Here is a 24,838-nt window from a genome sequence, read left to right as displayed (position 1 = left end):
CCTTAATGATGACATATAGACACACTTTACTTTATCTTCATTTTTTTTTTTTAAATAAGAAACTTTTGGCCTAGGGGTGCTATGAAAAAGATTATGATAATCTAGGGCAGGGGTGTCAAACTCAGGGGCCGCATCAGCAGTTTGGTCACCCTCAAAGGGCCGGTCCCCCAAAAAGTACAAATGACAGAAAACTTGTACAAGGTGTAATTTAAAGCAGTATGAAACAGGACATGCATATAACAATAATGCGATAACAAAAATGGTGGGCCATCAAACACAGAGCTATGTTGCAGAAATTTAATTCCACATCCAGTACTAATTATATTGAGGTGCAGGGTTCAGTGGTAGACAGGGACAGAAGGTACAGAGCTGCTAGAGGAGGTGACACCATTTTGGGAAAGACATTTTTATGTGGGCTAGCAAGATAGACACGCATGATGGAATGTGTAGTTTCACAACAGCTGGAGGGCCATAATTTGGACATGCCTGCCTAGGGTGTCATGATTAAAAAACGTTTGGGAACCCCTTGTCTAGGCGAATGTATCTTGAAGATCACAATGGGTGTAATTGTTTATGTTGAGTGTCAAAGTGCCACTGGTCAAGTAGAAATTTTGGGCACATCCAGGACTGTAATCAAAATAATGGTGAATGAGGTAAACAAGTGAATCATCAGCATTCAGTGAGGGGACGATTTGAAATCGGGTAAGCTAATACAGTGCCCAATATGAGGGCAGAGAAATATTACTTGTTATCAGTGGTGGTTTTTACCTATGGGCTACAGGGCTGCAGCCCCCCTCCCCACCCCAGGTAAAATCCGCCACTGTTCTCTGCCTAAGTGAAGCCAGATGCAGTGTGTAAGACTGCTCTGGCTTCACTGTGACTGGTAGTGACTTCCTATTGGAATTCCAACCTGCCAGTCGCTCAAAGCAGTCCCATTGGGAGGTACCACTGATGATACTGCGCATTGGCCGACCCGGGACCCTGAATATGCCTCCGGGTGCTGCTGCAAAAGCAGCCCATAGAGGCTGGGTCCAGCACATTTGCAGTATGTAAGAAGCTACTGTGCATGCGTTGGCCCGGGATTTGCAGCGGCAGCAGCGGGGACCAAGAGCACAGCAGCTGTGGCAGCGGAGGAGGCCCGCATCGTGGCAGCCCCCCTCCTCCGCAGAGGTGAGAGCCACCGCTGCTTTTTATACTTCACACTCTTTCAGAAGTGCAAGCAAACAACAAGTGAAATTTCTGTAGCGTGACGGCAGGAAATGTGCACAGTGCAGACTCTGACGGAACATTGCCCTGAATTGACCGGCCCTTAACCCCTTCCCGACATATGACGTACATTTACGTCATATGTCGGTTGAGGGGGAATCAAGCCAGCTCACGGAGTGAGCTGGCTTGAAAGAGAGCAGGTAATGGCTGTATATTACAGCCAGGTCCCTGCTCTCACGGCCACGAGCGGCGAGTTCGCCGATCGTGGCCGTTTAACCCTTTAAGCACCGCGGGCAACGCGACCGCAGTGCTTAAATAGCTGATCGGAGGGGGGGCGCCCCCCTCCGGCGCCGATCGGGGCCCCCCGCGGCGATATCGGAGGGTGCCGATCGGTTGCCATGGTAGCCAGGGGTCTAATGTAGACCCCTGTGCTGGCCGTGTCAGTATTCCTATTACATCCTGCCTGAGGCAGGATGTAATAGAAAGTGCTGAAAATCACTACGTTCAGCCATAGAGCTCTATGGCTGAACCTAGTACAGGCGATCGCGCCCCCTAGTGGTCAAGTACACTAGGGGGCCTTGTAGTAAACGTAAAAAAAAAAAAATAAATAAGTTTAAAAAAAAAAAAAAAAAAAAAAAATATTAAAAGTTCAAATCACCCCCCTTTCCCCATTTCACAAATAAAAATAAATAAAAAATAAAAAAAATAAACATATTTGGTATCGCCGCGTTCCTAAAAGTCCGATCTATTAAAATATAACATTAGTTATCCCGCACGGTTAAAGGCGTAAACGGAAAATAATTCCAAACGCCAAAACTACGTTTTTTGGTCGCATCGCGTACCCAAAAAAAAATAACTAAAAGAGATCAGAAAGTCGCCCATATCCCATAATTAAATTAATTAAAAAGTACACTTCAGCCCGCAAAAAATGAGCCCTCACCCAGGTCCGTAGGTGGAAAAATAAAAAAGTTATAAGCCGCAGAACATGGCGACGCGACGCAAATTAGAAAAACCGTAAAAGTTGCGATTTTTTTTTTTTAGTGGTAAAACATAACGAAAACTATATAAGTTTGGTATCACCAGAATCGTAACGACCCATAGAATAAAGATAACCCATCATTTTAAACGAACTATGAACTCCAAAAAAAACGTAACCAGCGCAAAATTGTGGAATGGCGTTTTTTTTTTTTTTTACCCCACATTGAATTATTTCCTGATTCCCCAGAATATTATACGGTATAGTAAATGGTACCATTACAAAGTACAACTTGTCCCGCAAAAAAAAAGCCCTCATGTGTCTATATAGCCGGAAAATTAAAAAAGTTACGCTTATTTGAACGCAAGGAGGAAAAAAAAAAAAAAATAACATAAAAGGCAATGTCGGGAAGGGGTTAAAACTGTAATGCTAGCTGTACCTGTATTTTCCTTATATCTTTTCTGCAACCAACTTCCATGGAGGAGTTGGTGCTTGATGTATATATTGACCTGAGCATCATTTCTAATTCATGGTGCAGAGTCTAGGGTAGAATAAAGGAAAAATTTGGTTTTGGCGTATTAGCATTTCTTTAGTAGTACAATTAAATTACATATACTGGAACAAATGAAAGTTTAAAGCTTGAAACAAACATTTGTTTTTCTCATGTTTTTCCTTTTGTTTTTTCATATTGACAAATGAACATTTCTTCTTTTATGAATATAATTAGTTAAAAGCCTGTAGTTGAGTGGCCTCTAGTGGTCGCCTTTTATATATATATATATATATATATATATATATATATATATATATATATATATATATATATATATATATATATATATATATATATATATATTGATGTAGCTATATAAAGACACTCGAAATGTTAAATGCTACTTTTGCCAGTACTTCCAAACAAGTGCTTTGATGTCCCCTCTGGCATGGAACACTCTCCTTTTTAATTTCCTTCAGGCATCAGTTGACAAAAAAAACCTCTAACACTGACAGACCCGTATAGAATGAGTACTCTACATTACTGGGAACAGTATTGGGTGATATCCTGCACAGGACAGAAAAAGGGGGGTTACCGGTACACTCCCCATGCGACCAGGGAGCTGCTGTAGCCTATACAGCGTCAGTAACACAGCTCACAGCGCTGTCCCCGCACCTTTCTCCTTACCTTCCTCCAGCAGCACGCCGACTCACTCACTCATATTTCCCGTCCGCTCACTGAAGACGGGTTTTCAGTGATTTACCCCGGCATTTAGTACTGTTGTTTTTCTTTACCCCCCCACTCTTGGCTACCTGTTGGTTTAACTACATCTATACCTATAGACCCATTTAGATTGTGTATACGTAAAATTGTTACATTGGCAGATATATGTTTGGTGCTAGTCACCTATGTGCAACCTACAATATAGAATTTTCCTCTGTCAGGTGTGACAATATTATGATTATGTGCGAATACACAATTGATATTAATTACCAGTAGTGCATGTGTTCACCAGACATATCAACCACCTGTGCGGGTTTTTTTGTAATATACCAGCCAATCCTGTGATTTATTTAAATGCAGCTATTTATTATTCCTACAATTGTGCATTAATGATCAGAAAATCCAATCACAGTATGCACACTTTTCTTTAGTGTGATGTTTAATCAAATCACAGTGATTATTAACATCACACATGTTTTCAGATTCATCACTTACTGCCAACTTTCCCTCCCTTGTGTTTTTTCCATGTAAGAGAGACTTTCTGGTGGCGAATTTTGGCCCTGCAATACCCAGTTATCAGGGCTGACCTAACACCACTTACAGAAGTGTCCTCGCTACATCTTGCTATTTTTCTATCAGTGTATCAATCTCTTCTCTCACCACCCGTCCGCTCATTTCTTTATGAAGACGGCCGGCAGCAGAAAGAGTTGATTCCAACACACTGTACTCGCTCTCTTCCCATCCCCTCCAGGATACCTGCGGTATTTTACATTTCAGATATACTCTGCAATTAACGGCTAATTACCATTTACGGGTGTTGTGACTATCTGTATTATACTTCTATAATAATTTTTTTCATACATAAGTGTAACGTATCCTATTTATTATGAGTTATACAGATTTGTCACTTCTCTCTGGATGTGTCATCAGCTGTCCTATCTAAGGACCATTAATTATAAATACATACCAATGTTATATACGTATCTTGAATAACACCACCTACTGCCACTATATTAGATATTGTGTGTCAGTGGCAATATATATTACTCTTTGTTCACTTAAGTAAGATTAATTTTTAAGAATAACTCTTTGTTGCCATCTAAAGGCTAATCATGTTCTCTATTTTTTCATAAGAGTTATAACTATCTTAGACTATTTGGAATTAAAAGTTAAGTTTTAACATAATCATTATACATTTCATTTGCTATTTCAAAAGTGTGCCTCCAAAAAGGAATCCTTTCTGCGAACGGTTGTCCACGTCTTGTGGATCACCGTCTCTCTATTTCTAAGTATACTCTACATTACTCTAAGCTCTAATGTGTAGTAGAAATCTATATATATTTTTTAATGATCCATCATCAAACTTACTTTTTGCCATTCTAGTCATTCTAACGCCTCTTGTGCTCTATCTACCATCCAGCCGAGGTTCAGCTACATACGTCACCCTATGACCGGCATGAGATGGATCAGCTGAGGGAGCAGCTTATAAGGGCCTTTAGAGAACAGATGGACATCCGGAGACAGCTAATGGAACTGGAAAACAACCACATGGAAATACAGATGGAAACGTCCCAACACTTTCTCGTCATTGCCGAGTAGGTGGACCATGACATGTATATGTAATGAGTATGTGTTCTATACATACTGCGAAAGGCCGCTATTTGTGCTCTGCACCAGTATTCCAGTGATGTCATACTTTCATACAGAATTGATACTCGTTAATGCTCGTTCAGACTGCAAAATAGCCGTTTTCACTGTGTGTAGATGACAGGTGGAATTGAAAAGAGATGCACAGTAGGGATCATAGCTAAATATTCTGTGTAATCCAATTTTCTGTACACGCAGACTTTATAGCACCCACAATAAAATAAATGATACTGGCTGCTTATAGATAGCAACTGCATAGAATGTACAGTATAAGATAATTATTTAGCACTTTGACACATAAGAAATGTGACTGTGCAGCCGCAGCTAGGAGATATCTCTAGTCACACAGGTAACAAAAGTGACATCACTTGCCAAAACAGAACCGTAAAGCATAATGCCACCCTCTAATGACTGACACCAGCTGGATGTGTTTAGGAGCAGCCCACAAACAAGGCACATGCATACAATATAGCACACCACTATCCAGCAGTAAGGGTTAATGCGCAGCACTAACTTAATACAAGGTTTTGCTCACTGCATTTAAATGGGTCATAAAATATTTCAAAATAGAACATTGCATCTTAGAATATTACACCTTCCTATCATTCTCTGTAAAACAATGTAGAGTAAATAAAGTGAATTATAGTGGACATCAAACGTTATATACAGTATGATGGCATCAAAGGACTGATGGACGAGAGGTCTTTCAGTGCTGTAATCTGGCACACTCAGTATGGTATGGGTAGTGTATGGTAGGCTTAAGTTCCAGTCTGTTGGGCTTCACAAGCCCAGACAATCATTATGTAGAAGCGTCTCCCTTATAGGGCCTTAGCTGTTGTCATATTATTAATTGCTTCTTTTGTATAAATAAGCTCCCATAGTAGCATATATACCTATGGGCTAACCATTCACTAACCAATTGTTGGCTAGATCCCTGAGTTTTGTTTTATTATATTGTGATTCTAGCTGGGAGCAGGAAAAAACACGGCAAGTCCGTAAGTGGAGGGAAGAACTGAGGAAAGAGTCGTATGGCAAAGACGATAGCGAGAAGGACTCGGACACTGGAGATGACCAATCCGACACCATGGAACCCCCAGAAGTGACCACAGCCAGAGAGAACATTCATGCGTTGGTTGGAGACCAGAACAAACTGCGGCGACAAAAGGTAGAAATAGGAACGTGACACTTTGACATCTTTATGATAGTTAGAGAACGGTTCATAGTGCAGAACAATATGAACCCCATGTAGTGCTCTAAGGGTGAAATTCCTAAGGCGTTTGAAATATATCTTAGAAAACTCACTATTCTTAAGACATCTGACCACTGAGTGAAGGATGAGCCATTCACAGATCTCTAGAAACAGCTTCTCCATACAAGATGCTCACCAACGGAAGGCAGGTCATCGTCATAGGCATTCTTAATTAATTCTGTTGTACTTCCTTATTTACTGTGGCTATATAGTTGTATACTGTATATGTTGGTCTCAATCACAAATGACACTTGCACATATTGTTACTTGGATAAATTGGTTGACTTTTTAGGGTGTTGAGTACTTTTGGATGGGGCTGTACTGTTTATTCGTATTTATTCTTTTATTTATAGTTTTAAAGATGAACAGTTAATGGTAAAGGTGCAAATTGTTTTTCAGACTGGTTACTGCACAATGAATGCATGGGTCCAACATGAGGAACTGGTCATAGCACAATCTCATCGTAATAGTAGTCATTTTTAATAAGGCCAGTTAGTGACCCTGGTGCCCGTTGACTGCATTGGCCTAAGTGTTCAGTCACATGGGGCAGTTTGGTTAAAGTGAATCCTGACCATTTCCCCGACTGCAGCCCATATAGGTGAGCAGAAAAATGTGCAGTGTAGCTTTCGGTCCCATCGCAGAGAATTGAATAAGGTGCCTACGGAGGTTATTCAGACCTGATCGAATGGCTGTGAATTCGCAGACCGTGCGATTAGCGTTAAACTGCACATACGTACGGATCGTAGCAAGCATGTGCGAGGCCGTCCAGTGATAAAGTCCTGCCACCTTTTTGTTCGATAGCAGTATGAAAGTTGATTGACATGAATCGGGCATTTGTGGGTGGAAACCAGCCATTTTCTGGGAATGTCAGGGCGTGTCCAGGTATATGAATAGAAGCCGTGTGATGTCAGTTTTGGCTCTGATCGAGTTAGTCCTGGGCTACGCACAGACTGCAAATACTGGAAAAATCATTCAGTGTAGAACGGCTTGCGTATGGTTTCGCTGCTAATCGTAGGGCTGCAATATTTTTGCAAGCCTTGCACATCAATTTGCAGACTGGCACATAGTGGGATTTTACTCTTGCAGGGCACTGTTTACCTGATCGCAAGGCTCTGCAAATTAGCAGCCCAGTGATCAGATCTGAATAACCCGCTAAATCAGCATGGATTACTAATCAGCAAATTCGCAAATCGAGAGATTATTGGACAGCTGCGCATGTGTACTGTATGCATCATGCATGTGCGAGGGTGAATAGTGACAGAAAATGAGTATGGATTGGAAATGCAATCCCCTTGCAATTTCACTGACGGGAAGCTAGCATTTGTGGGTGGAAACCTGGCGTTTTCTGGGTGTGTCAGAAAAAAGCAGGCGTGCCCAGGCATTTTCTGTATGGGTCCCAGAAGTAAGAGCTGGCCTTGTTCAGCCCATCACAGATTAGCCTCAAAGATACTCAGATTTGCAAAGACTGAAACACTTGGGAATTGCGTATAGATTTGCGAGTGGTCTGCGAAAGTTCCGGAATTTATTAACAAATTTGCACGGGCGTTTTTTTCTTTCTGTCTGGGCAGCAGCTATCTACTCACAGACAACTTTAACTTCTCAGATTAGCGATCCGTTCGGAATTAGGCCCTGCTGATCTGTGTTTCACATAAAACAGAATTTGGCACATGACATTGCCAGTCTGTACTATTTGGGTACGGTACAGTTTCCATTGTTTTATTTATTATGTCTTATTTTCAGATGGAGTTGGAGAAGCGGTTTAAGGATATCCGGCAGCGTGCAAGAAGGCTGGAGGAGATCCTTCCCAAACGAATCAGCTCAGAGGAGCAGAGAGAAGTCCTAAGTCTGCTATGTAAAGTGCATGAACTGGAGATTGAAAATACTGAGATGCAGTCGCACGCCTTGCTGAAGGACAACATGATCCGACAGAAGAACTACATGGTGCAGAAATTTGAGCAGCATCGCTGTCTCTGTGATGAGATCATCAAGCAGCAGAGGCGGATTATCACTGGTACAAATAATCACCAGGGGCCTTAATCAGGGGAAAAGAGCTTGGTGTTCAGTCAGGAGGCAAAACTGCAGTAGGTTAAAGAGAGATAACAAAAGTGGGAAGTGTGATGGATTGTAGTTATGGGTTTGTGTACTGAGGGGTGTACACATGGGCAATTCTTCTAAGTAATTTTGACTACATCGTCAAAATCGCTAAGAAATGTTTGCCTGAATCGTCCCGTGTGTGCACAGTGGGTGATAGTGGTTCTTGGCTCTGGAGCGTCACTATTGCCCAGCCAAATAGGCAGCACAGACAAGAATATTCTTGCTACACTGTGTATTTGGCCGCGGCTTCCGGGACTGACAGGATGTAGTTAGCTGTCTCTCTGACGGCTTAACTACATCTTGATACACACGGGGCTCAGCCAAAATTGATGGGGTTTAGGCCAGTCTGAAACAGGACTTGTTCCTTTTCCATGCAGCTGAGTATACTACATTGTGCTCTGCAGAGCATTTGCAATGAGTATTGTTAGGTGTATGATGCCATATTATGATAGATTTATGGCCTTCATACAGGACACAGGAAACATTTACAAGTAAAAATGAAGATATTTTGAATGAAGTATGTACATCCAATGAGCGGCTTGGGCAGGTTTTATATGTCATTAGAGTTTTTCTGCTTATTGTTTCCACTTATGATGCATTTACAGACCATAACCTAAGTGTTCCTCACCGCCTGGAGGACCTGTATGAGCTCTACCTCCGAGAGCTGGAAGAGGGTACTCTGGCGCGCATTAGCATAATTGACCGAGCTTCAGTTATGGCCCTTAAGGTATGTACCACCAAAGCCTGACCACTTATACAGGGATAGTACTGCAAAGCTGGCTATTCCCCTCATTTCCCTTATCCCAACATCACTTATATGATGCCATGAGGGTTCATAGTACATGGATAACTTTTTTATACTTTATCCCCTACATCAAAAATAGTTTTTTTCCAGGTGCGAGTAGATTTCTGTGTTACCAGTAAGGGGTAAGTTTACTTAGGTCAGCCATAAACAGACAATCCCGTTACTAACGTGTACGAACAGGATCGGGCAGTGAACAGCCAGACAATACGGCAAATTTACAGTCCTGCCGTATACTCGGGATTCATATTTGCTGATGTCGTATTATCTGTCAGGTCCGTGCAATGCTGGCCTGTGTAAAAAAAATAGAATAAATAATTAAAAAACCCGACGTGCGATCCCCCCGCCAAGCAATAACCAGTACATTGAGCCGGTCCTGGTTGCAGAAATACAAGGGGGAAAAAAAGATGGGATCCTCTGTATTTCTATAAAAAGCACCAAGCTCATGTTCTGGGTCCCAAAAGACAGGGGACAAAATGAGTAGGGGTCCCCTGTATCTTGGCAAACAGCACTGGGCACAAACAGCCAGCATGCTAATGCCACAGCCGGGGTAAACTTTTCATACAAGGTCCCCTGGCCAAAGCATCAACCTGTGGGTTGTCAGCACGGGCTGGGAGCCTCCCGGGTGTTAGGCCCGGGCTGAAGCCAGGGGCTGTGCCTGGAGCATCTGGGCGGTGGGTAACCGGGCTGATGGAATAAAAGTGTAAAACATAGACCAATAAACATTAGGTTTTGTTGTGGAAGTATAAGTCCCAGCAAACCTTCCCCGCATGCAGGGACTTGGAGACCACAAGTCCCAGCATGGAGGGAATGAATAGGCCCACTGGGTCTTGTAGTTCTACAACAAAACCAATGTCCAAATAGATGACACACACACACCCAGAAAAATAAAACTTTAATACATCCATACATACATACAATCACCCATACATACCTACTTATAGAGTCCACTGTAGGCCTGTCCACTTCTCCCGTAGAATCCATAGGGCAGCGGCGTAACTATAGCACCGCAGCCCCCGCCACCGCAGGGGGGCGCTGTGCATGTGGGGGCTCCGGGGGCTGCGGTGCTATAGTTAAACACCCCCCCCCCCAATCCCCTGCAGACTTACCTATCTCGCTGGTCCCGGCGGCTCCGTTCTTCTGCTGAGGACCATCACAAAATGGCCGCCCCCATATAGCACACAGTTCTCTAAAACTGTCTGCTGTATGGGGGCGGCCATTTTCTGGTGGTCCTCAGCAGAAGAACGGAGCCGCCGGGACCAGCGCAATAGGTAAGGCTGTGGGGGATTGAGGGGGGGTTTGCATGGGCGGTGGGGGGGGAGGGGGGGTGCTTGCCGGGGCGGCGGCGGGGGGGCGCCCAAAACGTAGCTACGCCACTGCCATAGGGGTACCTGTGAAAAGAAATTATACTCACCAGCTTTTCCAGCATAGATCGCGTTCTCTTCGCTCCCGACCCCACATGAACTGAGGAGCTGCAAGTGTGTTTACACTTGTAGCTCGTCCCCTGAACTGAAGGGGTTTGTAGGTGGAGGAAGCAGAAGGCATTGTTTCTATAATAGCTTGCAACAGGGTCGCCAGGAAGTGGAAGCCATATGCAAAGTACTTGGGTCTGTCTGGCAGCCAGGCCTGCTAGCAGAGGAACAGCAACTCCCGTTCAGCAGTACACCACATGTAAAGAGAGCCCTGATAGTCATAATGTAGTATGGCCAGTTGGACACAGGCAGATGTGTTATAAGCCTCTGTTACACATGGGGCTTGATTCTGGTTGAGCCAACTAACGCCGCCCACCGGGCGTGTGAATGTCCACCCTCCCGGGATGCTGAATGTCCCACAGGCCTGCGAATGGATGTTTTGCATTAACATCCATTCACAGCCTTGTTTGCAGGCCCAAAATCATTCCATGGTCGAAGACTGATACAAAGATTTCATTTGACAGGATGACATCCTCTTTTGAATGTCACGGATTGAATTCCGTGAAGTCTGTGGCTCCGTATCTACCTTCTTCACCCTCCTGACATTACAACACTGCACCTGTTAAATGCAGTCCATTTTTCTAAAATAATCATACATGGGGCATATACATGGGGCGATTTTCACACAGTTTCTAAGCAATCTGTCTAGATTACGAGACATGGAGCACTGATTGCTCCATTGGCCTGATTCTGGTTGATACGGTCCCATGCGAATTTGCACGGGAGCGCAATGTTTTTATTCTGCACATGCGCATTTCTGTGCATGTGCTGTGCGCGAGTAGTCATGGCGAATAGTGTTCGGGCTTAAAGAGACACGGTGGGCGGGCTTAAAGAGACACGCTGCGTGTCAACCAGAATAAGGTCCCATGTGTATAGCCCCGTCTATAGCCCGACCCCCCACCAATAGGTCTGAAATGGCTTATATATTTCAACCCATACATTTGGGACATGTATCTGATGCGTGACCACCAAAATTCACCAATCTTACAGGGGTTAAATACATTCTGTGCAATATAAATAGCTTAGCTTGCATTTAAATATTGCAATTAACCAGTTGGTCTTGCCACTTGAACTGTTCGTATATTCCACGGAGTTTCAGACATGATGTTAATTGTTTGCAGGATAGCCAAAACTCGCTGCCAAAGCTTCCGCAAATCACAGCGGAAGAGAACTCCCAGGAGCCCGACTCAGACCAAGAGAGTGTGAGGACGTTTGGATCAGACAATAGGAATCTGAATCATAAAGAGTCGTATAGGAGAATACTTCCACGGCTTCTGTCTGAGGCAGACAGGTGAGAATCTGGGGAAGGGATGTTTCCAAAGCACAGCTGAGAATTTGAGCCACTAGGACAGTGATGGCTAACCTTGACACTCCAGCTGTTGTGGAACTACACATCCCAGCATGCCCTGCATCAGTTTCAGCATGTCTAAATAGTAAAACTGTAGCAGGGCATGCTGGGATGTGTAGTTCAACAACCGCTGGAGTGTCAAGTTTAGCCATCACTGCACTAGGAAAAGAAGGGGTCTAGCAACTGGGGACGTAGCCAAATCCAGGAGGCTTACCATGCGCACTCTTTGCACTTCAGAAGAGGACATTTGTTCTCACCAATTGAAAAACAAATAAAAGAAGAAATTATGTTTACAGAATTTTTTTTTTAAATGATTAATATAATAAATAGAAAAGAGTAGTTGAATCAGACTTTGTAAAGAAATCTTTATACTCAATGCACAGACTTTGTAAAGAAATCTTTATACTCAATGCACAGCTTGTCTACAGATCATGTCGACCTTTTTCATGTTTCGACCTTCTGTCTCTAGACCATTAGTGGTCGGCTTAGTGACTCTTGTCCTAGACACTGCCAACCATTCATACCATAACCAGATGACAGATCCACTATCAGGGCTGTAATGAGGAGTGTGAGACTGATGTTGCTGCCCTGAGCCCAAGACCAAGCGGGAGGCATTGCATTTCGCCACCAAGTTCACCATGCAGAGAGCATAGAGATGGTGCATGGGGCAGACACCTTCCCGCTGCTTGTCTGGTACTTGTAATGTCATGACATCACTTGTGTGGCATGCTGCAACTGCCTCTTAATATTGGGGTAATTCAGGCCTGATTGTATAGCAGCAAATTTGCACGGTCAGAGTTCAGTTAAGGCACCTCCCCAGCCGAGCGAATATGTCCAAAACCCATTGTAACAGGCTCACCATCAAATGATGGTTGGTTTGCCTTAAAAGTAATTGCCACTTAAAATCTAGCAGTCTAAGGTATGATAGCTTGCATCAACAACTTCACAAAGTGCAAGGAGTAAGATGTGTAACCAGGGACACTAGGAGCCAGCAAGCAGGAGGAGGAGTTTGCAAGTGCACACTAAATATATATGCTAGACCTTTTAATATCTTGCTATATTGCATTTGAGGTTATTAGCATAGTAATGGCCATTAGTATGGGCTTGTCCACCGCATCCAGGTTACCTCAATAGGACAAGTCCCTAACACTACTCTGGGACAGGTCCAGGGCACAGGCCCCCCCAGGCCAGCCCAGCAGAACCACCCCATGGCATCACATTAGTGTGAAATTAAAGTGATAGTAAAAGGGATAGGGGAAATTATATGTGATATGACTTACCTAGGTAAGAAGTAATAATAAATGTGAAGGGTGCTACATATATATTAAACAAACTAAAGGGGTGATTGAAAGTGTACGACACTAGGAGCCAGGGCCGGACTGGGACCAAGAATCGGCCCTGGCATTTTGAGCACACAGGCCCACCTGCTGTCCCCACACAGGCCCACTTGTTTGTGATGTCCATTCATAATATTGTGGCACGCAGATGGGGCAGTGTGGGAACTGGCAAATTTAGAAATATGGTAATGTGTGGTTGCAGGTCAAACTTCTGTAGTTGGTGTACCCATGCGTGGCAAAAAAGGGGGAGTCTGCACTGCAGTGCAGTCTGCAGCAGCCACACAGCAGAGACAAGTCAGAGGGGTGTAGGGTAGGGGCAGGAGTCGGACTCAGTACAAAAGGAGCGCTGGACACTCACTAGTACTCTTGCAGCAGGGAGCCCAGGACGGATCTAACCATATAACACAACACGTAATGACTGCGACTGCTGGCTCTGCTCTGCTCCCCGCCACTCAGCTTCTCCCGCCCGCGGGAAATTAATGATGTGGTCGCATCGCGGTCACATGGACGGAGCCTCAGCACCCCTCACCCGCGCTGCTCAGACTGGAGGGCAGTGGATTAGATGTGCGGCAGTCGCGTCATGACGCTGCTGCGTTATAACATCAATATACAAATTACAGGGCCGTCCGGTGCTCAGCACAGAAGGCTGAAAAACGGCTGCAGAAAATAGGCCCACAAGGCCATCGGCCCTTCTGGCATTTGCCAGAAGTGCCAGATCATGGCCAGTCCGGCCCTGCTAGAAGCCTTCAACTACACTCCTGAGATACCGGTATGAGAACAGCTATGAGAAAAATTGTTTCCGGCTCTATCTTAAATTTCTTGTGATGATTTCCTTGGAGGGTCTTCAACTGGATATCCTGATCATGTATAAAAGAAAAGAAGATGGCAATATACACTGTACACTGAGGGTGATTCAGATGTGGCCTGATTATTGATGCTTACTTGGAAGCGGCAGCAGCAATGTCATTTACATCTCATTTATATTTTATTTTATTTTTTTTATTAAATAATTGTTTCAATGTTTAATGTACATTACTTTGCAATGTGACATTTGTTACAGATGTCCTTGAGTTTGAAAAAACTCAGGAGCCCGAGGTGTGCTCCCTACCACCAGTGCTGTGCCTAAACACGTGCAAAGGGGGCAGTGCGATCGAATTGGGCCATCTCCCGAAGGAGACGGGCCCCGTTTTTCCCCTAACCCCTCTCAACCATAAGGCCGAAAGGGGGAAAATAGGGAACGGTGGGTCCTCTTCGCGAAGCTTAGAGAGACCCTCATTCCTCAACCCCCGGAAGGGTTAGGACGGTGGGTCCTCCGCACCCGAAGCTTTGAAGAGACCCTCAGTAGACTTCCCTCCGCCTTGCGGCTCGGGGTCGTCCTCGGGGGACCGAAGCTCTCCCCAAAAAGCGAGAGCTTCGGCACATTGGGGAAATGGAAGGCCCCAAAGGGCCGACCACACTACCGAAAAGAACGTGACACACTACAGAAAACATAAAACGTGTAAAAGTGCACGAACGTGAAGAGAGGAAAAGAAATAAATAATAAAGAGGACCCCAGCCAGAAGGCCGGGGTGGGGGTGTGAAAAATTGTCCTACCCCATCCAAAAGGACGAGGTAAGGACGTGCAGCCTAACCTAAGGGGAAGTGCGCAGTACTAGTGCTTACTTGTGCAAGGTGATTTTTGGGATCACCCGTGCAGGTTCAGCACCCCCGAGTTTCCCCGGGGGCACAGTGCAGCCTCGGGCCCTAGGCAGCCGACCGATCAGCGTCCGACCAAGTGTTTCTCTGCTCCCATCGTAGGGCACTTTCCAGCCCCTGGCATGGGAATGGGTACTCCACTGGGCATTTCGACTGACTCCCTTAGGGGCTGCAACCCCCTCGGAAGAGCAATCTACTCAGTCTCAGTGTTTCTCTGATCCCAAGGTTAAGGTACTAAGCTGGGCCTTTCGCGGTCTCCCCATCAGAGGCTACGAACCTCTGGAACAGGAGCCATCTACTCAGTCCCAGCCTTTCTCCGCTCCTTGGGAATGGATACTAGACTGAGCCTTTCGCTGTCTCATCCTTGGGGGGCTACGAACCCCGTCAAGAGAGCCAAACTAATAGGCCCAGTGTTTCTCCCCCCCTCTTACCAGTGGATTTACGGAAACAACACCTCCTACCAAAGGCAGAGGTGAAGGTACTCAGCCAGACTTTTCACCACTCCCAGGCAAAAAAGAGGGGACCCACACCCTCCGCCCATCAGAGAAGCTACTCAGTCCAGCCTTTCTCTATTCTCTGCCAGAGGCCAGTCCATACCCACTGATAAGAACAGATACTACACTTGATCTTAGCCAAAAGGCCGAGAAGCGACATTTGTTACAGATGTCCTTAATGTTGCAGTCATTCTGATTTAATAAACTAGTGTGCTTAAGATCCTATAACATGTTTCCTGACCACTATGACCTTGTCTGACCTGGCTTGAGGAGACCCTTACATATATTCCCCAGACTTGTTGGTGCAGTCAGGAGTAAATGTATTCATTGCTCACATGCCGGCCAACATACAGGGCCATATTAATAGTATTTTGGGCCCAGGGCAAAGCAGTGCAGAGTGCCCCCTACCTACACAAGTGCACCTCTTACTGATAGCACCTAACAGTCAGGCCACTGGAGGAGGATGTAAGGAGGAGGGATGTCGGCCAGCGCTAATGGGATTTCCATAAGCAACATGTTATTTAAAAAAATTTATATGCCCTGCATGGTTGCTCCATATTAAATAGGCAGTGTCAGATAAACAGTCAATAGGTCTACCCCAAAATGTCTACATGCAATATATAGACATGCAATAGGTCGACAGGGTCAAAATGTCAACAAGAAAAAGGTAGACACATGAAAAGGAAGACATGAGGTTTTCATATTTTTTTGGTGTCAATGTCGACAACTGTTGACATAGACCCCCTATTACTGTAACGCATACCTACACATTGCTCACCATGCTTCGGGCACACTATTATATCCTCCCTCTATGCCGACATGGATGGTGAAGTACGACCCAGCCGGTTTAAAAAAAAAACATTATGAAAAATTCATGTGTCTAGCTTTTTCATGTCGACATTTAGACCCTGTCTACATTTTGACCCTGTCGACATATTGCATGTCGACCATTGAGCCTTTCAACTTATTGTATGTCAACCTTTTGGGGTAGACCTACTAACTATCTAGACACTGTAGATCCATCAACCGGAACCAGCCCTGTTTGAGGCTGCTCTGGGGGCCTGATGCTTGATGCCCACCCAGCCCAGCGGGAAAGGTGGTCCTGCCATCATATTGTTCATAGTGATTTCAAAGAGACCCATATCTCAGGGCCGTAACTAGGGGGGGGCTGGGGGGTCACGCGCACAGGGCGCTGGAGGGGGGGGGGGCGCTGTCAGGTCCGGGAGAGTGACAGCCAGCGGGGTTTCGGGGACTGATGTAGCCCGAGTCCTGCTGCTGTTAGCTAACCCGTCGCTTGCGAGCGACGGGTAGCTCGCCAGGTGCTCAGTGGCTCGGCGCTTACTTTAGGGCAGAGGTGGGCAACAGGCGGCCCGCGGGCCGGATGCGGCCCGTTAGTGCCCGTCTGTGCCTGTCGCGCACAGCATTACTGGGAGCTTGGGAGGGGACGTGATGACGCGGCAGCCGCCTCCTCGCCATTGGTTGGCACAGCCGCGTCCCCTCCCACGCTCCCAGAAATGCTGTGTGCGGCAAACACAGACGGGCATTAATGGCAGCGGCAGCAGTGAAAAACTAAGCCTAATGCAAAGCTTATGATGTCTAGACCTCATCAATAGAGAGGCAGGGGGAGGCTGGATGTTTCACACGATGAGGGAACATTAAATCTCCCACCACCCGTCTCCACTCTGATTCTCCCTACTTGTTGCCTTTATACAGTGCAGCACAACTTCCTTTGGTAAAACATCTCCACCCATGATCATTTATTGATTTTTCATTTGAGCTATGATGCTTTTGTGAAAAAACATATTTGCCGGTGTGTGAGGTGTTGGTTGTGTATTTGAACTTCAGTGGCAATGTGCTGCCGCCCTCACCACAAAACTAAAACACGTACAATGTTCTCCATTGGTATACTTTTGGTTGGGTGCTGTCATGGCCAGAGTGGTCTATTGCACTTGCCTATGTTTATGTAACTGCAGTCTGTTTTCAGGGTAAAGTTTACCTCCTGCCGGGCTGCCGCTCTGTAGCGGTTCCTCGCTTGGCGGCAGGAGGTCAAATAGTGACCTCCTGCCGCCAAGCGATGACGCGCTTCCCGACGGCGGAGAGGCAGGAGGTCACTATCTGACCTCCTGCCGCCAAGTGAGGGAACCGCACACAGCACACAGCACAGCAGCACTTGCCTTCCCATCCCCAGCGCTAGAAATCGCGCTTTATTCCTCCTCCTTCCCTCATGCCTCATGACATGCCGTCAACGCCGCTGCTCCTCCCAATCATCTCCCTGCATCTGGTAATCGATGTTTAATTTTTAAACTGTGTCTGACTCCAGCCTGCATACCTACTGGTATAATGGATATCATGTGTGCACTGTGGCAAATGTTTAATGACTCATTAAAGTTTAATGAGTCATTAAACATGTCATATGCCACACACATGATGCCCATTATACATATGCCCCACACCTTGATGCTCATTAATAAGGAGCATCAAGGTGTGTGGCATATGTATAATGGGCATCATGTGTGTGACATATATGTTTAATGGAGCATCACGCTGTGGGGCATATGTATAATGGGCATCACAGTGTGCGTCATATGTATAATGGGCATCACGGTGTGTGGCATATGTATAATGGAGCATCACGGTGTGTGTCATGTATAATGGGCATCACAGTGTGCGGCATATGTATAATGGGCATCACAGTGTGCGGCATATGTATAATGGGCATCACGCTGTGTGGCATATGTATAATGGAGCGTCACGGTGTGTGTCATGTATAATGGGCATCACAGTGTGCGGCATATGTATAATGGGCATCACAGTGTGCGGAATATGTATAATGGGCATCACGGTGTGCTGCATATGTATAATGGGCATCACGGTGTGCGGCATATGTATAATGGGCATCACGGTGTGCGGCATATGTATAATGGAGCATCACGTTGTGGGGCATATGTATAATGGACATCATGGTGCGGATCATATTTATAATGGGCATCACAGTATGCGGCATAGGTATATTGGGCATCACGGACTGCACTTTTGGGGTCATGTGTATCTGGCACTGTACTATTGTGGGCATATGTGTATCACACCTCCATTTTCTATGGCCGCACCCCATGTGGCTACAGCTCTTAGAGAGCTGACCATGCCCTCATAGCGGAAAAAATGGGGGATGTAGTCTCGCAGGAGTACCACGGTAGTAGGTGAACGCTCTAATTTTGGGCGCGCAGATGTCTCCTCTACTCTGCCTCCTCTCCTCTGCCTCCAGTGTTGGGAGGTATGTTTGTGACATATTGGACATTGCAGTGTGTGGCACATTGTGTATCATTCAGGGACAGTGTTCTATCCAGTGGCAGCAGCAATTAACCATTGCTTATAATGTGTACTGGGGGGGCATTACGGTTTGTGGTGTAATGTGCTCTGGGCATTACGGTGTGTGCTGGAATGTGTACTGGGCATTACGGTGTGTGCTGGAATGTGTACTGGGCATAACGGTGTGTGCTGTAATGTGTACTGGGCATTACGGTGTGTGCTATAATGTGAATTGATACTACTATGTGACCACACCACTTCTCCCCCCCCCCCCCCCCCCCAAAAAAAAAAAAACATGCTCTAAATTTTTAGCGCGCGCCTTCGGGGCACACTGTCCCTGTTTTCAGGTTCATATAGTTTCTAGAGGGATCATTTATAAATATATATTTCATTTCAGAATACAGTGTATATATAATATATGATATATTGTCTTGTTTGTTGGTTTAATATCACCCTTCTGTTGTCTGTAAATGAATGTCTAAATGAATGTCTTGCCCCGGGCACCAGAAACCCTAGTTTCGGCCCTGCATATCTGATACACTATTTTTCCCCAGCAGTGATACAAACAAGGTATTTAAAACCAGTCCCCATGCTCGGTATTTGAAGAACTCCACAGTGGTGACTCCTCCTCCAATACATATGAATGGGATGGTCAGAAAGGAGGTAAGTGATGGTTCTCACATCTACTGGTGCTCTGTCAGCCTTGGTAGTTGTGTCGGGAGTCTACCATGAGGCTGAAAAGGCAATTACAAAGAAATATATTTATTGTTTTCCATTTTATGTCAGAACTATGAACCCATTTTTTTTTTAAATATGGTCTTACCTCAGGGAAGCCCGGAGAGGAGACTTTCTTTACCCGGTCGGGGGCGGGACTTGACTGTGACGTCATTAAGCCCCACCCCCATTACGGGAAATAGGAGAAATGACTGATCTCTATGGAGGGGGCAGGGCTAAAATGACACAATTGTGCCATTTTAGCCCCGCCCCCTCCTCTGAGACCTGCGGATTGTGGCATTTACATGCCGCGATTTGGGGGGGTCCCCCAGATTCCGGGAGGGTTGCCCACCCTTCCGGGGGGCCGGGAGGGGGACCCGATTTTCGGGAGACTCCCGGGAATTCCAGGAGGGTCGGCAACCCTGTCTTACCTGGCATTCTGATTAGAAATGCAAAAAATATGCCTTGAGCAAATATGAAGAAGCATCTTGCCTTAGTTACATCAACAGCAGTGATGTTATGCACAATTCAGGAAAGCTGACATTGCATCCCCCTTTTTGCGCGCTAATAACTACACTTATATAAGGCATATCATTTTCGTTTTACAACTTCTACTACTTGCCAAATATACATATAATGAATAACTATATGGTAATATTGTTACTTGTGAATGTTATATATTATACAGTTTGTTTTTAATACGCACCGTACGCTGCGCGCATGTGCAGGGTCCCCTTGCAAATGGACCATGCAAAGGCTAGCCTTCACTGTCTGCTTGCAGGGTGATTGACTGGCGGCCATTGGGATGGAGGGTCGCTGACCTCAGCGCTGCGAGCAGGGTAAAAATCATTCGATGGTGAATGATTTTCCCTCATGTGCACAGCTGCTTATGCATTTTGCAGCCGTACACAGTGGCGGGGGAGTGTGGGTTGTGTGCGTTCGGCAGGGCGGGGGCTACCTGCTTGCTGGGTTCCAAACACTCTCAGCCCTGCGAGTAGGTCTGAATCGGACCCAATAGAAAGTATTTGCTTGGTTGCCCATAGCAACATCCCATTTGAAACAGAACTCCAATTTTACGTAAATTTCCTGCAATGTCTGTTATCACAGTGATGTGGTTTTCTACAAATAATTCATCTTGTAATCCATCAGTCCTTTCCACGTGACAACCTGGCAAGCATAAGTGGCCACATCACCTCCTCCCCTGACAGCAGCGACAAAGTGGCTTTAACACGCAAAGGTAAGTGTCACGTGCTATGCGTGGTGCCCATAATGTATTCGTTTGGAGTGTACTCTGGGCACTATGGGGGTTATTTTGGTTCACTCTTTCTGACAAAATCCTTCTTAAATGGACAAAACCATGTGCAATGCAGGTGGGGCAGATGTAAAATGTGCAGAGAGAATTCGATTTGGGTGAGTTATTTTGTTTCTGTGCAGGGTAAATACTGACTGCTTTATTTTTACACTGCAATATAGATCTCACTTTGAAGTAAAACCCCACCCAAATCTAATTCTCTCTGCACAAGTAACATCTGCCCCACCTGCAGTGCACATGGTTTTGTCCATCTAAGAAGGATTTTGTCAGAAAGAGTGACCCAGAATAACCCCCTATGTGAGTAAATGTCTCTGCTACGGTGAGCATTATGTGCGTAAGTGGTGCTACTTTTTTGGTCATTATGGCCCCCATTCTGGTTGACTCAGAAAGCTTCGAAGCTCAAAGCTTACCGAGTCACAGAGTGCCCACCCTTCGCAACCATGTGAAGGGAATTTGTCACAAAGACATATCCCCTCGCATGTGCCCACAGCAGGAGAAACCATTTGATGGTTGCCAGCCATCTAAGGATTTCTCCTGCCTTCACAAATATAAGTCAGTGGAGTAAAATAAAAGCAAAAAAAATAAAATGAGGAAAATAAAAAATGTAAACTAAATATGCAATATCAGTTTGAATGTTTACACTGTTTTCACATAGGGGGTTATTCTAGTTCACTCGCAAAGGCACAATCACTCTCTTATGGACAAAACCAAGTGCACTACAGGTGGGACTGATGTAACGGGTGCAGAGAGAGTTAGATTTGGGTGTTTTATTGTTTCTGTGCAGGGTCAATACTGGCTGCTTTATTTTTACACTGCAATATAGATATCAGTTTGAAGTACAAACCCCACCCAAATCTAACTCTCTCTGCACATGTTACATCTGCCCCACCTGCAGTGCACATGGTTTTGTCCATAAGAGAGTGATTGTGCCTTTGCAAGTGAACTAGAATAACCCCTATAGTTCGTTGTGGTAAACGGATGCTGTATAATATAAGTTCATTTTACCATAGTGCAGCGGCAGTGAACCGTATTGTGAGGTAGCTCTATCTGTCCCTAACTAGTTACTTTATGGGACAGCAGCTTTTCTCCTCCGTGTGCCCTTGATTGCGGCTTCAGCTCCGTGCACATCTGTGGCAACCTCCGGTATTCAGGTCCGTACTTCTGGTCCCCGTCCAAAACATTTCGAGGCTGTGTTGCTAGGTTGAGGAAGAGTTTGACGGAAGTATGCCAGGGAGTGGAGTCATCGTCTTCAGCAGGTTGTGGCAGCCGGCATTAAGAAGCCCACAGACGGCCTGCTTTTATGCTAAATGGGAAATCTACACTCTAACTCTGGATACTGCAATGCAAACAACCATACAGAATGTGTTTGAAAACACAACCTGGTTCCTGATAAGTCAAATTGCTCTCCCACCTGGCCTCACTTAACTTCACCAACACCACCCCATAACCATTTGGGCATATAAAGATGATGCTGCGCTACTCCATGAAGCTTGCTTGGTTTGATCAACTTGATGTGCCAGATCCAAGGTGTTGCTAGCTGTCAATGTCTTGTCTTGTCTCCCCCACCCTTCCCTCCCCCTCTCTTTTACTTATTTAACCCCCCCCTGCTTTCTTATTTCTTTGTTGTCAAGTTTATTAGGTCAGAGTTTTATGTTTTTGTAACATTGATAGTGTGTTGCTGCACTTTATATTTCAAGTCATGTGATTTTTCTACTGTATGAAAGACAGTGATGAATACTGAACCGCTGCATAAGCATATGGTTTCCGTACACTGTAGTGCATACTACAGCGCCCTTGTTAGCCACTTAGTAACAAATGAAAAACTACAGAGCAAGCCAGGAAGCAGTTGCCATCTGCCCACCCACCATACCCACAACCCTGACTCCAGTGCGCTACTTTGAACAGTGTGCACAATTTACAGTATTTGTAAACATAGGCTACTTGCTAATGAATTTCTATTTGCATTACTCTAAAGGGCAAAATTGGGGAGAGAGAAAAGTAGACTCTTTTTGTGGGGCACTCTTTTGTTTCTGATTCTAATAAAACTTAGCTTTTAATATATTCAAATAAGATAAAGTAGACATACATACACAGACAAACAAACAAACAAACAATCAATCCGAATCTGGGCAGATAAGGATACACTTTGATTTTGCAGTGAGCTTTTAAACTATAGGCTATGCAAGGATTTTTATGAAAGTCAATCTTATATCTGAACAGAACATGTATGATTTATCCGCACAGCTAATTGCTTATTTATGCTGGAAATTGCAGTGAGCTTATAAAGATTGCTATGCAAATAACAAGATTGGGTTCTGTGTCAGTACAAAAGATATAAATGTTGTGATATGTCTAGCAGAGCTAATTGCTATTTTTGCTAGAGATCGTCTGAAGGTTTTTATTTGAAGAGTATTTTGTCGGGAAAATTTCCCTGCTTAGACTGCGCATTTAATCCTAACTGCTACTGAGCGTTTATAGTGATGTGTCAGAATTTTGGAATAATTTGTCTGATAATATACTCTATCAGGCAGTGCCTGCTAAGAGTTTCTTATATCAGAAATGTCCAAAAACACATCAGTATTCGCTCATGGTCTCAAAAAACTCATTTTCCACATAGATAGTTATAGTAACAGTGAGGGATTACTTAGTATCATAGAGTTGTTACACTCTTGGTGAGAGATGCTGATACAAATAGTTTTTTATACACATAGATTCTTATATGTCACACAAATCTGATCTGTCTCCGTTTACCAATGTCTTCCACTATCAGTGAAAAAGTTGTGGTACAGGGATAGATCGTTGGTACAGGGATAGATCATTGCAAAACCAAACAAATGACCAATTCTTGCTATAAAGCAGACAATAATTGATTCCTATATCGCAGAGCACCTTTGGCTCACACCATTGCACAGAGGAAAAGAGTCTGGTCTATTGTTATGCCACAAGAGAAATAATAATCAGCATACTTAAGGAAAAATAACCATCAAGAAGGTTTACATTTGTAATGATAAATAGTGTGATAGATTGTTGCAATAAGTTGTATCAAAAATCTCTGTGTTTGTAGATTGTTGCAATCAATTGTAGTCACACAAATTGTACAGTAATCCTGATCTCACAATAGTGACCTTCTAGCGAGTCAGATTGGACCTGCTACTGTCTCTGAGTCTTGCATATGTGCATAGGGCTCAGGATGAGAGAGTCCGTCTCTGTGCTATAGGGTCAGGGAGAGATAAAGTAATGGCACTTCTGCTGTTGGAAAAATTGCGGGAGAATTGCCTTGTTATACTGACATTGCAATGCAATAAGCCACGCAGTATCACCAATGAGAGAGTGTCAGAAATATAGATGATGACAGTTAAAGAGTCCAAAGTAACAGTATTGATGTGGAAAGGATATTTAAAGTAGCCCACATGGAACGGGTGCCACCTTCTGCTTTTAGAAAAGTCTTGCTCCTGCAGCGGACTTAAATAATGAGAGGGGATAGACACAGGTTCACAGTATGGTATAAAAAAGTTAAAGACACCGCTCTTTGCTTGTGCTGTTAGATGACAACTGCTGCCATGGTGTTTGTGCAACAGAGCATGGCAGCCTGTGTAAATCAGCAGGGAGAGAGCGGTGGGATACCTGAATAAGGACGGGTGCCTGATGTGGAGAGAGAGAGGAGTAGAAGTTCTCCGTGCTCAGTGTAGAGTCTCTGTCGCAGGATTTCAGGTCCTTGGTAGTGCGGCTAATTGCCTGGCAGTCTAAGGTGCACTGTCCCGCCGGCGCCGACGGGCAGTGTGGGGGATGACGCGCGTTTCGCCTTCCAACGGCTTGATCATATCTAAAACATTACTCTAAAGGGCCCCTAATGCGGGGTACACACCAGGACGACCCGCTCACGATGCACATCGTGAGCGGGTCGTCAGTGTCTCGTCCGACCCGCTCACGGTGACGCGGGGGGCACAACCCGCTCACGATGTGCACCGTG

General features: G+C 45.0%; 1 protein-coding gene and 1 pseudogene across 3 annotated transcripts in view; one reads left to right on the top strand and one right to left on the bottom strand.

Moving 5' to 3' along the window:
* KIF19 (kinesin family member 19) overlaps positions 1–24,838 on the top strand; it is a 106,074-nt gene that overhangs the window by 64,723 nt on the left and 16,513 nt on the right. For 2 of the 3 annotated variants that reach the window (XM_083148734.1, XM_083148736.1), the window contains 7 exons: positions 4,819–4,993; positions 6,012–6,210; positions 8,035–8,305; positions 8,994–9,115; positions 11,784–11,953; positions 19,397–19,505; positions 20,706–20,793. In XM_083148734.1, the coding sequence (XP_083004860.1) occupies positions 4,819–4,993; positions 6,012–6,210; positions 8,035–8,305; positions 8,994–9,115; positions 11,784–11,953; positions 19,397–19,505; positions 20,706–20,793 (1,134 nt within the window). The remainder of the gene's footprint in view (positions 1–4,818; positions 4,994–6,011; positions 6,211–8,034; positions 8,306–8,993; positions 9,116–11,783; positions 11,954–19,396; positions 19,506–20,705; positions 20,794–24,838) is intronic. The other variant, XM_083148735.1, reaches the window with a different exon arrangement.
* LOC146012771 (U2 spliceosomal RNA) lies at positions 15,489–15,694 on the bottom strand (annotated as a pseudogene).

This window comes from Crinia signifera, chromosome 6, assembly GCF_055691185.1.
Source record: "Crinia signifera chromosome 6, ASM5569118v1, whole genome shotgun sequence".
NCBI classification, from domain to species: domain Eukaryota; kingdom Metazoa; phylum Chordata; class Amphibia; order Anura; family Myobatrachidae; genus Crinia; species Crinia signifera.
Note: the sequence above shows the minus strand (reverse complement) of the source record. Positions and strands in the feature narration are given on the sequence as shown.